Source organism: Poecilia latipinna, unplaced genomic scaffold (assembly GCF_001443285.1).
Source record: "Poecilia latipinna isolate Pla-1442-1.1 unplaced genomic scaffold, P_latipinna-1.0 Scaffold1175, whole genome shotgun sequence".
NCBI classification, from domain to species: domain Eukaryota; kingdom Metazoa; phylum Chordata; class Actinopteri; order Cyprinodontiformes; family Poeciliidae; genus Poecilia; species Poecilia latipinna.
This window is the reverse complement of record NW_015113791.1, coordinates 86,305-103,741: the sequence shown is the minus strand read 5'-3', so window position 1 is coordinate 103,741 and position 17,437 is coordinate 86,305. Positions and strand designations below refer to the sequence as shown.

The window sequence follows — 17,437 nt, the reverse complement described above, 5'->3', positions numbered from 1 at the left end:
ATATCCACCATGTGTCAACACACATCATGTTTCCATGTCACCTTCAGATGGTCACATCTGTGATTTGACCATCTGATAACTGTCATTTGCTGCAACGCAACAATAAATTTTATTTTGTTGAAGATGTCATTTGTGTTATTGACAAACATTGAATTTTGCACTTTAGCATTAGCTTCTGCTACATATCGTATTGGTGTAGCACTTTAGCATTAGCTTCTGCTACATATCATAATGGTGTAGCACTTTAGCATAACAAATTTTTCTGATTACCGTTTTAAATTTGGCACCATTGCTAAAGTCAGCTGTGCTAGCCACTAGCTAAGAGCTCAGGAAGCAGAAGCTGTAAACCTGCCCTCATGTTAATCTGCTCAGTCTGAGTCGTTTTCTTGAGTCTTTTTGCCCGTCGGTCAGTGAAGCAACGTTGTTTCCGGACTCACTGGTTCTGGTAGAACATCTCAGTGTAACCTCACAGCTTTCAAATGTTTAAACCAGCCCAAAAGTTTTTATCGTGTCTCTTTTGTTTATGATGGCTGAGTGCGAGAGCATTACCTGTCCAGGTGGCTAAAAGTGTCAGCAGGAGAGCAGACGGCATCATCTGAGAAAATATAACATTCATCTGTGTGTCAGAAATATCCTGAATCCATTTATTCTAACTCACAGGACGACCACATCATCTAAAATCAGAATAAATAAAAACACGTGGTACTTTCCCACACGCTAGTCTGCTGGGAACGGACAGTCGGAGCATTTTAAGTTTAATATTTCTGTTTCCATGAAAGAAGCTGATCTGTTCTTAATAGAAGTATTTAGTACGCACCTCGTCAGTTGTGATCCGCTTGGTGTTGTTTCCTCAGTGAAACCCGTTCAGTCCCAGTCAGAAGAACAACTGATGGGTCCGTTTTTACCTCTGGAGGTAATTAGACTGAGCAACAGCAGTGGGCAGCCTGCTTCCTTTCCCAGGCGGGTTCTGGCCGTTTCCCATCTCCATGTTTCGCCCTCAGCTCCAAAATACATGAACTATGACCTCAGAGTCACAGCGTCCGCATGTTTAATGTCCCTGTTTACTTCTGACTGGGAGGCCTTTCCCAGTTACAGCTGGAGAAAGTCCAGTGGGACTGGGATTTTTGAGTGAAGGCAGCAGAAACAATGACGTTTCTGGAATCTCTCGATATTAAAACGGTATTTCTTGTTTGGGTCAACATGACTTTGCTTGAAGCAGTTGGAACAGAAGTGGCCCAGCCACACTTGCATTGCTTTTATTTGTTTCCAGTTGGAACTATGACTGCAACAGATAAGAAACAAAAAATGTTTAATTATTGCAGAAAGAGGGAGGAGGCGTTTCTATAGCAACGGCCTTGTGCTGTAGCCCCGCCCACCCCTTCAGGGTCCGAAGGTCTGAAGAGACGAAAACCAATCGGAAAGTTAATCAATTTCTTTCATTTGTGGCAAAATCTCAGAAAATGTAAAAACTTTATGAGCTTTGAGGATATTAAAATCCCATCCTGTTTCGTTCCCATGAGTTTTTTTCTGAATCATTTGGAAGGTTTTTATAAACCTCCAGACCAATGTTCATAGACAGAAAGAAAATTCTGGACTACCAGACAGAATATACCGTCTGATTGTCCGGTATATTCGGTTGGATTCAGGACCAAAAATGCAACATTTGTTACATTTTCTGCTGCAAAGAGTCAAACCATCAAAGCCCGTCGAGCGACCTGTTCCCCTCCTCACCTGTGGCGGCGCTGCACCAAGAACCGCTGAAGGAAGCAGTCCTCCGGCTTCTTCACCAAATGGAAACTAAACTGCAGATGGACTGAGTCAGTTCCCCTGCTAGCGTTTTATTAGCTCGTTTGTTCGTTTTGGTTGCATTTTCCCAGAATGCCGTAGTCCGTTTCCTGCTTCCGGACCGCGTGGCCTTCACATGCATTCAAACCACATCAGAGTTCACGTCAACCGAACCCAGACCGAGGTTTTCGGTTTGATTTCACTGCTTCCATTTCAAATCTTTGTCAAAAGTCAATCAGTGACCAAATTTCCCCCATAAATGACTCCGAAGTGTTCCTGTTTGTTGTCCCAATCCAAACAACACTCCAACATCAGCAACTCAGGCTGATGAAGTGTTTGGATTGGCCTAGTTGAAGTCTGGGCTGAAATCCAACAAATGTGGCCGAATTAAAGCAATTCTGCAAAAAAGTCGGGGTTAAAATTCGTCCCCAGGGACGGAAAAGCCTCATTTCCAGCTGCTAAACATCAGTTATCAGGTCTAGGAGGCTATGTATAACGCCTGTTGTGATTATTAAACGATGTGGAACTATTTTAACGTCTCTTCATGGCTGCTGGCGGAGGATCGAAGCCACGGACGAGGCCGAACAGGAAAACAAATCTTCTCCCATTAGGAGTGAGACCCTGTGGAAACTGTGGCCCGCAGCATGACGACTGTCAGGCCAGAAACCATTAAAGCTTATTAAGGTGACGTCCAGATTCCTGGGATAAGGATCCAGTCCAGCTTCCTGCTCCGGAGGAAAACCCTCCGGCTAATCCGCTTCCGACTTTATCATATATTCCAGACGTGTTAGATAATATTCAGCAGCCCTGAAATCTCATTAATCTGCTGCTGCGCTGAATTATCAGGCTGAGTGGAAAAAGTGAGCGGCTTCATCTCGGATTTTTCGGTTCAAACGTCTCTCGGCATCAGGAGGAAAATCAAACGCTTCCACATTGTTCAACTGCTGCCCGTTCAGGCGGCGTTGCTAAGCAGCAGCTACTCATAATAACCCACATAATGCAGCGCAGCGGCCGTGAGAAAACATTTCCAAACTGAGCGGACGACGACTGGAAACCCGTGCTGAAAGACGCCCGTTGGTGCCTTTGTCCATTTTTATCGTCATGGAAACGGAAAGCGAGAAGAGAGACGGTTCGATTCCCGAGTCAAATCCCCTCCAAACGTTACAAAAGCTGCACTTCCTGCAGTTTGAGGTTATTTTGAGAAACTAGGTGAGTTATTAGTTAAAACTGAGAGCTATTTTGCCAAGTCATGATGGCTACCTGCTGGACGATAAAGTTATTGCGATAAATGAAAATATTTTGAGACCATTTTCGAGTAATATAATTCTGGCATCATAATTGGTTCTGTTTCTCCTAAACCAGTTTTCTGTTGATGCTTTGGACAGGTTAGACTGGAAGCCATTTCTGTTTAATGGTCTTTAAAATAAAAATCTTTCCACAGCAGTTTTTACCGTTACAGTAGAAACCGTTACCATTTTTAATTTTTGCCTCCATTTGCAAAACTTTACAGACAGTAGAGCTGATACAAACACACTGACTGCATAAATACTTGATATTTATGAATGTTGTCAAAATTCATTGTTTTCCATCTAATATTCAGTTTAGTTTTTTTCTGTGTTCATGTTTTGGACAGAATAAATGCATTTCCTGCTGCATGCTGAGCTCCCATGTGTTTGCCTGTAGTGCCCCCCTGTGGCTGCTGTTGGTAAATATATGTGGAGGTCATTCAATCTGCTGGCCTTAAAGTCAGAAGCTTTACGTAGCAACAACCAACCAGCCACTGTTACCATGAAGCAGGCTGTTGCAGTGGCTCCCTGCTGGGCAGCTGCTGTGGTAATTAGTCACACGATTTTGCAGAAGAGTTTTGGATTCAACACGTTGGAACGATGCAACTTTTTATAAACAAAGACGCTGTGAAGGCTCCGGAGCCAGAAAAACTGCAAACACACCATCATCGTTCCTCCACTTCCTGTCGTCTTCTTTGGCGTTTCCACCAGCAGTTACTGAACTCGATGCAAAATGCAGTTTGGGAAAGAAATCTATTTCAACACGGCTGAAAAACCACCTTTGAAGCTTAAAGTCGAGTCAAATTTTTTTATATCAGCATGTTTCTGATAAAGCAATTTATTTTCATATTGTCAATTTAATAGAAACGCAGCTACGGGGTTCTTAAAAGAAAGATGTGGGACAAACTTTTCTTTTCTTGCATCTGAAATCTTTAAGATTGCACTAAGATATCTGCCCAGATGTGGACGGTTCCCAAAAACTTGAGTAAAAATTACATCATCAGACGGACCAAAACATAAAGCTAAGAGGACATTTTGGTATTTTAAAGACCAAAATGACAATAATTCATATAAATAACAAAATCAGGCAAAAGAAAAAATTTTCAAAATCAGTTTCTTTCAGTATAAACTTATGAAACTTTAACAAAAACTGCAGGTGAATTAAAACATGTTTGTTTTGCAAACATGTTTTAATTCGGTAGAAAATCCAGAAATTTTACTCAGGAAGAGAAGAACCACTTCATAATGAAATGACTTGAGTGAAAGTAAAAACTACAGCAGAGTAGATGTGTTGTAGCTGACTGTGGTTCAGTCAGTAATATGACAGCAGGTAGGACCCTGTCAGCGTGTTTACCTAGCCGGCCGCTAACCTGCTAACGGATCGTCAGGTTCATCAGATAACTCCGGCCTCATTTCCGCCCCAGCAGTCGCTGCAGTGATGTTCGGCCTCCTGCTCGCTGTCCTCGCCCTCCCTGGACTCCTGCGTGGGGATCTGGTGTTCAGATGCCCGCGCTGCACGGCGGAGAACCAGGACGGCTGTCCTAAGGTCACGCTGTGCACAGAGATGGTGCGGGAGCCGGGCTGCGGCTGCTGCCCCGTGTGCGCCCGCCTGGAGGGGGAGTTCTGTGGCGTTTACACGCCGCGCTGCTCCACCGGGCTCCTGTGCTCCCCCAGCATGGACGCAGAGTTACCCCTGCAGCAGCTCATCCAGGGCTTCGGCCGATGCACGCGCAGTGTGGAGCAGGACCTGAGTTTGGACCTGCTGCCCACTAATGGTAAGAGGTTCATCCTCTTCATGAGGCATTTTGCTATAAATGAGACGGATTCTGGTCACATTCAGCCAAAAGTCTGACCCAGTTTACCCAGTTCTTCTGATTTATGCAGCTTTATGTGTTTTCCAGGCACATGGTGCCATTTTACAACAAAATCAATTAACTACATTCAAACTTTTATAATTTCTAGTAGAAATTTCAAACTAACTTTAGATATAGAGGCTTGCTTTAAGTAAATATTACATAATTTTACTGAAAAAGTTCTTGGTCCATTGGCAGATGCATTCACTTATAACATGGGAAAATGTCTAGTTATAAGTTAAATAATCTGCCAATAGAACTTTTTCATCATAATTAAGGAATTGCTTACTTTGGGAAAGCCTCTATATATTGATGAAATGTTACTTTAAGTTGGTTTGTCTTATTTCAAGTTTACTTATTTGCACTAGAAACTAGACCAAAATGCTGGGTGAGATTTTGTTTTTGCAGTGCAGTTGTTATAAAATGCTACATGTATCAAATATGACTTAAAGGAAATGCTACTTCCTGATTTAATTTGGCCTTGAAATTGGGCCTCTGTCTCTTTAAGAAGCTCCTGTTCTTTCTGAAGCTCCGCCTCCAGGAAGTCGTCCCAGCATGGCTCCTCTATTAACCCTTTAACGTTTTTACTAGTGTTGCTCTGAGCAGCAGCTCCTATGATGAGCTAGCAGCTCCACCAGGTGTTTGCTAATTGCTGCCGGCTAGTCTGAAGGAGCTGAGTGGAGGAGGAGCTAAAAAAAAGGTAATAAAAATAAATACATCAGGTGAAGAAGCCAATAATTATGTCCAGCCAAAGTGGTTAAAGACAAGATGGTAAAGAAATCCAGTTTCAAATGAAGTTTTCAGTAATTATTTTCAGTCTGACATTTTTTAAACCTTTTCACCATTGAAGAAGTGAAGGAGGCCGGGCTGTAAGCCAACAGCGAGTTTTCATTAAACGGACTTGGAATATCTTCACTTTTTCTCCCCAGTCCACCCAAAAGCTTCAAACCAAAGATATTATATTTTGGCTGGAGTTTTAACATAGTTTGAGCTTCTCCTTTAATTTCTCTTGACTGGGAAATCCAAGAAAATATGTAATGGTCACCAATCTGCAACCCGTCCAACATGAACCAGTTTTAGTTTGTCAGAAACTGGACAGTGAAGCAGGAAGTGATGAAACTAGAATCAGACCGCCGCGCCGAGGTTTTAACCTCTTTCATCTGGATGGTAGCAAAATATCACTAATTGGAAATGGTATTTTTATTTTCCTTTTTGAGATGCCACCTACATAAATCATGTTTACTCTAAACAAATAACCGTAAAATCCCACAGAAGGTCAGAAATGTGGAGTGTTCCCCTGCTGAACTACAGTGAGAGGGGACAAAGTGCCAGTATTGATTTGTGAAAGTTAATGTTGACCTATGTAATGCTCCAGAGCCACATCTGTGACCGTGAACAGGCAGTGAACCCGCCTCAGGGCTCTTATTTTGAAGGGGTTCAGGACACAGACCGGGTACATTGACATGGAGCGTGAACTCCAGAGGTTTGTCGTTAGGAAACATCTCCATGGCGATGAGTTCAGCCCGATTGCTCAATCTCGTCTTTTCTTGTTGCTGATCCACGCTGTGGCTTCGAACTGGAAACGTGAACTTTTGTCTTCTTCTGTCTTTTTAACTCCAAACCACAAGTGAAGAAGATTTAATAGCAGAGAATAAAAAATCTGCCTCATGGCATCTTGTATAACTGCAGCCGATGACATGATCGATTTTTCTGCATTGCCTGTTTGACTTCCCATCTTCTGTGTGCAGACCGCAGAAACCAGCTGAAAACGAGCATCGTTTCAGCCTGTGGTTTCCTCAGCTCTAAAGGCAGCATCAGCCTCTGCCTGGATTAACTGCACCTTGAAGATGTTTCTGCTGTTGCTCGGTGACCTTGCATGCTAACATGTGAAGGATTAGCCGACCGTTTTGGCTTGTCCAGATTTCCGACCCTACAATGCTCCATTTTAACTACAGAAATCAAAGTTTCTGGACAAAGGAGATTAATTTGCTGTGTCTGGAGGAGCTGAAGCAACATGCCAGGTGTGGCAGATCCGTCAGCGACACGGATACATCATCGTACAACAATATTTGTTTTAGCCGTCAACATTTCAACATGTACAGTATTTATGCAGGGAAGGTCTGTCGAGCAATGCATACTCTTCGTTCAGCACGACTCTGTTATTCTCCCTTAATTGAAAAGTTGAAACTTTATACGTTTTCCGCTGCCAGCAGCGTCACTGTTCTGTCAGTGTTTTCTCTGGAGAGCGAGAAAACACTTGGGAATCTGGCGGCCGAAGTCGGAAGCATCAAATCCAGCTACCACTTGAAAAACATGGAGGAAGAAGAGGAATTATTTCTGGAAGTGTCACCATGACAGATACCAGACTTCAGTCTCTGCTTGATTTACTGGACAAATTCTCCATGGAGATGGAAAAATAAGTTGCTGACTTGATCTCAGAATTCAGTTTCTTTATTTTTGTGTTCCAAGTTGTAAACACAAGTGTTTCAGAAAGCCACAGTGTGTTTTTATAAAGTCAGAGATTGTAACAGTAACTAATCTTCAAAACTGTGAAGCCAGAAGCTGTCAGATCCGAGTAACTGGAAAGTTAAACATCCAAAATCGCCAACATGCATCTAAAATGGAGAACATCCAACCAAAACAATGAGTAACGCGCACGTGAACCGGCCGGCGCGCACGTGAACCGGCCGGGGCGCACGTGAACCGGCCGGCGCGCACCAATAAAGCTATCACACGTTTAACATGGCAAACGCAACTAAAATGATTAATGCATCTAAAATTGAAAATACACATTTAAAATGGTCAACATAGATACAAAATAACTAACAGTCTTTAAACGGCCGCTGTGCATCTAACATGGCCGCCGTGCATCTAACATGGCCGCCGTGCATCTAACATGGCCGCCGTGCATCTAACATGGCCGCCGTGCACCTAACATGGCCGCTGTGTATCTAAAACGGCTAACCTTCATTTAGCAGCTAGCAGGCGTGCAGCCGTTGCGCGGCTCCTGGGATCAAGATGATTCAGGTTCATAAATCAAGGCAGGATTTTAGTTCCTGAAGTATTAAAAATGCTGAATTGTCTGCTCTTCCCAGACATATGAAGATTTCATTAAACCCCAATTACATTCTTTCTGTAAACATTTTAGTGAAATTAAACCTGCTGTAAATTGAATGCGGGTCATAAATCCAGTGTAAACAGGTTTTAGTGTTTCTTTGTGTTTTAATGCTGCGGCTCCTGCAGGAGATTCTCTGCTGGAACTTGCTCTCCTCCTTCACTCGCTCTGCTCTCTAATTACTCCGAGGAGAAAATGTGAAGCTGCAGCCGATCAGCGTGTGGCTGCCTGCTGATGAGCCGACGTGCTGCTGGCTTTCTTCATTCACCGTTTCTAACTTTACCTGAGAAGTAAACCTTTTGCGCTGCTGCTGCTTTTATTTTGCTGAATTTATGGCCAGAAGTTGTAACCCTGATGTACTGAAGCAGGATGCATCCCTGACGGGTTTACAACAGCTTTGGGTTGTTATTATAGTTTAGTTTTATTTCATTGGGGTGTTTTGTTTGTCTAATTTAGTCTTAGCTTCTGCTAAACACCGTGTCGGTGGAGAGCTTTAGCACAACTAACCGTAGCTCAGGCCACCAATAAATACGCCTTCTTTTCATCTAAACGCTGTAAAATCATTTTCCTCCGTTCATTAACTGTATCAAAACTATTTAAACTTGGAATGTGCAGTAGAGGTTTTATTTATTTGTGAGGCGTCACCTCAGTTTAGTCTCTCATCACCACATGCTGGAAGTCAAAGTAAACTAGAAATCGAGTTTTCGTTTAGCTGGTGAAATGGAAGTGGAGAAACGTCTGTAGTGATGAAGAACCAGTGACGTTTCGTCCAGCCCTCGCTGACTGAGTTCAGCTCGTCAACGATGAGCTTCTTCTGTAAGATACCGTCGAGGTATCCTGATCAAATGTCCTCTGCAGGAACCTTCCTGGTACATTCCTATAGAACAACCCAAGGTTCACTGAAGAGCTGCACAAAACGTCTGGTGTTTGATTTCTGGAAGAAGACTGCAGACGTTAGGACAGCGATTTGAGTCTCGACCCTCACGTTTTTATTTCATGGGTTCTGAGCTGAAAGGTTTCAACCAGACAGGAAAACATGCATAAAGGCAACCGCTGAAAGCCGACAGCATGAACTATTCGGCACCTTTGAAGTGGCCGGCCGTCAGGAAGAGGCATTCATGCAGACAATGGTGCATTGTCCGGCCATCAAAGGCCCTGACGGCTGTCTGAGACGGGCCTCCATAAGATAACAGGGCAAACGCATTAATGAGAAGCAACAGTTGGAGAGGCGCTCATTATTCATTGTGCGTGTTGAGAAAGCTGTGAAAGCATCGCTCAAAGGCATGAGCCAAAGCCAACCCTCCACAGCTTCAGACAGGTAGTTTCTAAGGCGCTTAGACAGAACAAACGCTGTTTGGAGGCCAGGTGGTAGCTACGGGCTGTAGCCATGGTTACGCAGGTCTGACACACGATCACAAAATACCTTCTGAACACGACTGAGCTTCAGCAAAGGCTGCTGACTCAGGTTGGGCTTCTAAACACGTCCATCCAATAGTCTACCAACATGGCTGCACTGTGGCTAATATAGAAAACCTCAGTCCAGTTATTCCAGATGCTGCTATGTTCTTCACCCTCGTGTACGCGCTGCTCAAACTGCTAATGGCAGAGAAACAACTTACCATTACTGAAAAACCGTTTATCTTCAGTCATCAGTGGCTGTACTAACCATGCTAACTAGCATTAGCATCTGTGGCATACTCTGCTGTGCAGGAACTAGCTGCAGAGAGCAAGGAGTTGTACATGAGGGTGATTGACAGTGCTAAGACCCTCCTCCAGGTTCTGATTGGTTGTTTCTGATGGGGATGGTTCTTTTCTGCAAATGGCAGCAGGACTACTGGGAAGAGACAGAAGAGCTCCATTATTTTAATAAATTATCTGGCTCATACTGTCAGAACACGGTGACAGTTTTAACAAATATGTAATAAAAACATTTTGTTTATAAAAGTTACATATCGCAGCGTTAAAGGGCCAGTATCATGTAAAATATACTTTTTTTATATCTTTCATGTTATGATGTTTTTCTCTGGAGTTTTGCTTTGAGTCTTTCATGTTTGAGAAATCCTTCAATCTCCATGGCAACCATTCAACAGCAAAACCCTGGGTGGATCTAGCATCATACTTAAATTTACACTAGCTGATGAAATGTCCAAATTTATACTCAAGTATTTAACATCTGACTACAAAAACAGAAGTGATGTAGATTTTTTGTCACACCTGGATATAAATTTGTGCATGAAGGGGTTAAAAAGTTTGCCTTGTTTTTTGAAACGGATAACATTGCCACCTGCTGGCCAGGGGTGGAAATGTCAACATTTGGATAAATAAAGGAAACAAACATTTGTTTAAATGGAGTAATGAAGTGACATCTTTAAATGTAATTTTTTCTGTAAGATTTCACATCAGAAAATAAAATCTGAGTCAGGCTGTTGCAGGTTTCCCACCTGGTGTGTGTGTGTGTGTGTGTGTGTGTGTGTAAACACACGGCTCCAGGACGCGGAGCTGATTTACTGCCTCTGCGTTCTGTTTCGGTGCTAATTACACCGACACCAGCCGCAGCTCGAAGCCTCTGGCAGGAACGAGCTGCTGACTCAGCATCGGCTCTGCCTCCTTACAAGTCTGGACTCCCAGGACTGAAATCCTCGACTCTCGGCTCCTTCTTGCTAACAAAAGTGTCGAGGCTCTGAATCCTGATCAATGCAGTTACTGTCCAAGTTTGTCTCCGTTTCAGGCTTTCAGCTCTGCTCTGACTTCCTGTTCTACTTTCAGTGAGCAAAAAGCTGCAAACCCGGGATTTTATTTGATTCGTGAAGCTGTGTGAAGTCGGGAAGAGGACGACACAAAATGGCTTTCAGGATTTTTAGCGAGTGGAATCAGTTTCTGCAAACTAAAAAGCTGACTTTTTCTGAAGATAAATGTGACATTTTCAGTTTGCCAGCATGAAGGCGCTCTGCTCAGAGCAGCATAACCGACACTGCGACGGGTCAGAACCATCAGCACACGTCACCACAGCGAAACATGAAGGTGGCAGCATCATGCTGTGGGATGGGGAGGTTAGAGGCTGCAGAAGACCAGTTACTCTAAACATCCAGCCAGAGATGTTATGGGATGATTTAGATTAGCGGCCTAGTCAAAGTTCAGACCTTAAACCAGCTGAGAATCAGTGATGTTCTCTAACGGAGGAAGGAATGACGAGCAAAAGCTTTAAACTTTGTAAACCTCCAGAGAACCTGATTTAGTTCAAGTTTTATCTTTTAGAGCAGGTGTCCAAAGATGGGTTCAAAGGTCACCGCTTTAAAAAACTGAAGTTATTCTGTTTGGATTTAAAGAGGAACCATCTAGAATCAGCTCTCAGCTTCAGTTATTACAGCTGGAGGCTGACCTTTGACCTGAACGTTCACAGTCACATAGAGACTGTTACAAAGTCGGCCTTCTGTCACCTGTTGATTCATAACTGGAACGTTGATTAATAAACATGATGCATGTTTGCTTGATGATGGTGTTTGACTAAATATAATGATTCCTGCTTGTTCCTAATGACTTCCTGTTGTTTTTATCATGTAAAGTCCTTTGAACCTCCGTGTTTCTGACAACATGAAGTTGCGTTAATTAGCCGTTTAACCGCGCTGCGTCGGAACAAAGACGCATCTGAAGAGCTGCAGGACTCCACGCCGTCTCAGAGGAAATCTGTGGAATCTGGGTCATAATTTCTGCCTCAGAAAGCCCAACCGGAGCTTTATAGGTTGTGACCTCACTGTCGCCACGGTAATTGCAGCCGTCGCAGCACCTGAGTGTTCGGCGGAGCATTAGTCACCGGGAGGCGCAGGACACCCCGAGGACACAGACTGACATTGTCCTGTAATTCCAGGATTAAGACCTGCGCTTGTAAAGAGCGCCTGTTAGCAGGACGGAGTCGTTTTAGAAACCAAACGGGTTGCAGATCTGGAGGAAGCTCCAGGCGGGGGTTAAAAGCAGGCGGGCCGAACCGCCGGCTGCATGCAGCTCATGTAAAGGTTGTTTTCCTGTTGTGTCTCTCTGCAGAGGTGCACAGCACCGAGAGTCCTCTGGTGAAGAGGCCCCTGCTGGACCCCTGGAACCGGCAGGAGAAAGCCCGGCTTCAGACTCAGAATGAGCTGAGAACCAGGATGAGGACCAGCCTGCACGACGAGCGAGTCCAGAGAGACCCGCCGGTCAGAACCGCGACAACTCACACCGACTGGACCCAATCTGGGTCCTGCTTTATAAAACTCTGAACGTTCGCTCCACAACATCTTAGAAATATTTAGTTTGGAGGTAAACAGTTGGATTCAAACTAACTAACTAACTTAGTTAATGAGCAAAATGTTTAGTTTGTAGCTAAATATTTTATAACCAAATATAGCAAGCTAATTGTTTAACTCCGAACTAAATGATTTATTGGGAAGCTAAAGCCAATCAGGGGGCGGGGCCAAGCAGGGGGGGAGGGTAAACTGAGGGTGGGCATCAGAGGTCACAGAGCTGTACGTGGCCGTGAGCGGACTGTACATTTGTTTTCCTTTATAATCACTGAAGCAAAACACCATGCAGATACAGGTCAAGGTCAAAGGTCATTCCGTTTTAACATGAGCGTGTGTTTCTGCTGTGTTTCCACCAGAGCTCCTGTCAGCAGGAGCTGGACATGGTGTTGGAGGAGATCTCCAGGATGACCTCAGAGGACAACCGGGGCCCGCTGGAGAACCTGTACGGCCTCAAGTTCCCAAACTGTGACAGACACGGACTGTACAACCTGAAGCAGGTGAGCCGACCTGGGGTCAGTCTGCAGTTTAACTTTAGTCACAGAGAGGCCAGGCTGGGATTTAAACCTGCAACCTTCATGGAACAATCAATCCGCACAACGCAGGAGGGCGACCAAACCTTTTATCACATGGATCAACATCATGCAGTCAAAATGACTGACAGGCCAAAACATAAAATAAGGGGGAAAAGAAACAAATACTGACTTTTTTACTCAACAGTAAACTAAGTTTTTAAACTAAATGAGTAATATAAAGATGCAGATAAGCTAATATATCCCTTTTAAATAAGAAAATAAAAGTTTTCTTGTCTAAATGCAGCAGCAGCTTTGATCCTCTGCAGCTAAAACAAGATGTGAAAAACTGAGTCGTTTCTGCTGGACTGAACAGTGATGCTGATCTGGTGATTAGTTTATGAATTAATTAGTTAGATGCAAAATATGATTTAATTGGAGATATTTGTTTCCAGAATGTGAACCAGGTGAAGCTAAAACTTCAACTAGAGGAGTTATGGATTGAACAGATAGTTTTTAAAATGTTTATAATTTTTGGAAAGTTTTTCTGCATTACTGCTCTGAGTGTCTTTTTATGAGTCTGTACTCCAGTGAATGATTAATCAATTAAATTAGCTGTAATCCATTAATCATGATTAATCTGATTAGTTGAAAGTCCTCCATAGATCATTGACTGCTCATAGCTACTCCACATAACCCCACTCTAAATACAAACATGAAGACAAATTACAATTTTAGATTTAATTTTGGCAGCAGAGATAAAGATTTACAGCATCTGTGTGTCGAGATGATCAGGATGTTTAACTCACTGATCCATCCTTCAGCCTCCTGTTCCTCAGCATCCTGCCTACACACACACACACACACACACACACCAAGGCGTGACAGGATGATTAATCCTGAACAAGACAACAGGCTCCTGAGCTGAAGGTTACAAGGCAGTAAAAGTGTTTGGCGTTAATGAAGCTCCAGGGAAGACTTTGGTTGAGCCGGGAACGAGTTGTGCTTCCGATGGTTCAGTTCTGCTCATCCGCAGAAATCAGAGGCTGCAGGACAAACAAGGTCACACGTCCAGGTTTGATCGTAGGGAGTCAGAAGAGCAGAGCGGAGGATCTGACAAGGCACCACGCCTTCCTGAAGGATCTCTGCTCACAGACAGCAGCACTGTTCCTCAGTTCCCAGGATGCATCACTCCTCCTCCTCCACACTTGGAGTGTTCACGCCGCGCCGCAGCGCACCGCAGCGCGCGCTTATTACTGTAACTGTCACTTCTTTGTTCTTCCTCATGAAAGGAAGAAAATAGAAACTTGGTTTCCCCTCGTGAACTGAGTCCGCTCCCGTCACGACCTCATTTAAGAGAGGAGTGTGTGTGTGTGTGTGTGTGTGTGTGTGTGCGCGTGCGAGGTCGGGTTATTACTGGATGAATGTGGTCCCACCCGGACCAGAGCCCTCGCTCTTATCCAATGAAGAAGATCCCTCACCCTGCCTCACACACACACACACACACCTCCATGCTTCATTAACCTGCTGTGCCTCCTGTGCCCCTCCCCTGGCTGTTTCTGTGCCTCCTGCAGTGCAACATGTCGACCCACGGCCAGCGGGGCGAGTGCTGGTGCGTGGACCCGCTGACGGGCGTCCAGATCCCGGAGACGCCCAGAGTCAGAGGAGACCCCAACTGCAACCACTTCCAGGAGGCGCTGCGGGCGCCGGCCACCACGGCCCGCTAACACACACACACACACACACACACACACCGGGTTTGATCCTGCACTCTGTAGAAGGAAATGCCTTTTTTGTCTAATCTTCACACTGCAGCCTGAAGCGACACAAACCTGATCTTTATGATGAAACTTGTTTTTGCAGATAAACGGTCTGTTAGGTTCGAGTTCTGACTTTATGCTTCTGTGTTAATTTTGAATGTTTCTTGTCTTTATTTTTGCCTGGAGCCGTTTCTCTGGCCTCTCGGGTCAAACGGTTCTCAGGCACTTTAATTTGCAGCCAAACGTTGAGTCTGAACTCCGTCACTTTGGGTTTAGACTCGTTGCATGAAGCATCATTTTCCTCATCTAACAAATATGATTGTTTCCACATTTTCCAACACAGAACAAAAGCTGCTTCACAATTTAATCAAATACTAAAATATTTGCACACAGAAATAATTAGTCAAACCGGATAAAAATACAAAAATTAAAACAATTTAACTGCCTGATATTTATAGGGGAAGTGAGACTGTATTGGCTGCTGCAGCTCATCGAGCTGCATGACTGTACAGGACGGCGCCTCTTAGCCGCTGCAGCCATTAGTCTTCATGGAGTCACAGAAAAGCAGGATGAGCAGGAATCTGCCACAGAAAAAGACGCAGCGCGTCTTTATTTCTTGTCTAGTTTCTATAAAATAAAGTTAAACACTTTAAAAATTATTGCCAAAAAACAATTCAGAATGTGGTATGATGAGTGATGGTCTGAAACAGCAGCGGTTTGTTAGATGATTTAACCTTCTGTCATTGAGTCGCCTCATTTTACTGTGAAAGAAAAAACCCTGAATTCACATCTGCATGTTAAGCTAGCTCAGCTAACTGACGTCTCTATTCTTTTTTTCTCGATGTTTCCCTGAGCTGTGAAATGTGATTGTAGACGATGGATAGTAAATCATCACGCCTCTTTTTCTAATAGTTTTTATGTCATTTTCCTGCACAATGTCGACGTCCAGGCCAGTAATTTATATCAATGACGCTGGTCTGATAGATGTCAAATTAAGATTTAAATTTCTCACAACTGGAGATACTTTTTAAATTTACTTTGGCCAAATGATCAGAGTGGGTGTGTATCAGCTAGCATGCGATGCTAACTGATCTGATCTGAGCTGCTGTTAGTTTCACTCCTGAGAAATTCTCTCTGATTCTCCAAACTCGGGTCACTCTGACCGCCGTTTACACCGGGTAAGATAGTCACTGCTCACAGCTACTCTGAGAGCCAACATTTTCCCCAAATAGATTATCTGAAACAAGAAATCAAAGAAAAGTTGTTAAAACTGGAAATGTTTCTGTAAAAGTAGAAAAACACACGTTGCATCTTGTGACTTTGTCCTAAAGCAGATTCTTTTTTCATTGTTAAAGAAACTGAACTAAATTATTAGTTTATTGTTTTTATGTATGATTCCCATTGTGTTCTGTAGTTTCCCTTTATGTTTATAAAAGTAATAAAACCTGGATAAAATCCTCATGTCGTTCAGTGTCAGCTTTGGCTTTGTAAAGTGAAATGGAGCAGCAGACTGAGAGGTCAGACGGGTCGGTTTTCCAGAACTTTCTCGGTAAATGAAGGGAGATTTTATCAGCTGCAACATTTAATGGGCTGGAAATGTTTTTAAATTCCTGAATATTTGTTTGATGTGGTGATGACTGAAGAATCCCAAAGAAATTCTGATTTGCACTTTGAATTTTTCATTTAAAAAATGACGATCTATAAAAGGAGTTAAGAAATCATAAAATTTATTAACAGTAGATCAATAAAACCTTGAAAGCTGGCACCCTCGAACAACAACTCAACTCAGTAAAACCGCTAAACGCCAATAAAAACGTAGCTCTACTGTTGGTGGATTGGCAGAAATATTAAATTATTTTTGTATGCTTTTCATTGTTGTAGTACTCGAGATGGTCTCGGGCTCTGAGGACTCGGCATTTTATTTCAAGACCAGTCGAGACCGCAACTGTGAAAATATCACTAAACGTACAGCATTCTGTCCACTTTATTTGTTAACATCTTTGTTTTCAGTGGATGCAAAACGCACCGATTAAAATCCAAGCAACTATGTGTTTCTGTTACTCCCCCCTCCCCTCCTCACCTTTTACTCTCCCTCCCCCTCCCCTCCCCACCTTTCACTCGCGCGTGGCGCTCCAGGACATGCGCAGTGGTTTCCTCTCAGCGGCAGAAAATGTTTGTCTAATCGTCTGTAATTGAAGAAATCCGATGACCACAGCTAACTCAGCAGCGCTTCGCTTTCACAGACGGTGGGGACAACGTCTTAATTTTTTTCGTCACTTAGAAAAGTAGCTCAAAGAAGGTAAGCTCCGTTGATGTGATGTTAGCAAAGCTAGCTGTACAGAGACACATAAGCATTGTGATGAAAAATGTTATCACTCACTGCCTGAATTATTGTGCGGAGATGTTGACTGACTTGTCGCATATATGGGACAACGCTATGTCCAAAATGTAGTGAGGTGACATTCAGAAACAGTTGATTCTTCTCCACGGCTCTTTACTTGTTAGATAGGACTGGAGTGTCACTCACTGAGAGCCGTTGTTCTATCAGATAGCCATACGCTGTCAGGATAGCATACATGCATTAAGAAATCCGACCGTCAGAGGAGTTGTCAGTTCACCATACGTAGCAAGTTATCATGAACATAAGTCATTAAATTGTTTTCAATGATAACTATATAGATATACATGTGTTGTCATGGTTTCAAAGTGTATTTAAAGCAGGGTCTGGCTGCAGCTGGAGTCAACTACAACACACGCCCGTGTAAAACTCACTTAACCGCTAAGTCAGGATGCCATACAACTGTTAATAACAAAGTGTATGACGATCTATGTCATGATTCTATGTTGCTAGCATA

General features: G+C 43.5%; 1 protein-coding gene across 2 annotated transcripts in view; it reads left to right on the top strand.

Moving 5' to 3' along the window:
* The window catches only part of igfbp2b (insulin-like growth factor binding protein 2b), a 25,160-nt gene extending 9,115 nt beyond the window's left edge, over positions 1 to 16,045 (top strand). The window contains exons 2-5 of one of the 2 annotated variants that reach the window (XM_015053319.1): positions 4,499 to 4,846; positions 12,078 to 12,226; positions 12,670 to 12,810; positions 14,397 to 16,045. In XM_015053319.1, coding sequence (XP_014908805.1) covers positions 4,510 to 4,846; positions 12,078 to 12,226; positions 12,670 to 12,810; positions 14,397 to 14,549 — 780 coding nt within the window. In that variant the 5' untranslated portion in view covers positions 4,499 to 4,509 and the 3' untranslated portion in view covers positions 14,550 to 16,045. Of the gene's footprint in view, positions 1 to 4,463; positions 4,847 to 12,077; positions 12,227 to 12,669; positions 12,811 to 14,396 lie in introns of those variants that run through there. The other variant, XM_015053317.1, reaches the window with a different exon arrangement.
* The last annotated feature ends 1,392 nt before the right edge of the window (positions 16,046 to 17,437 follow it).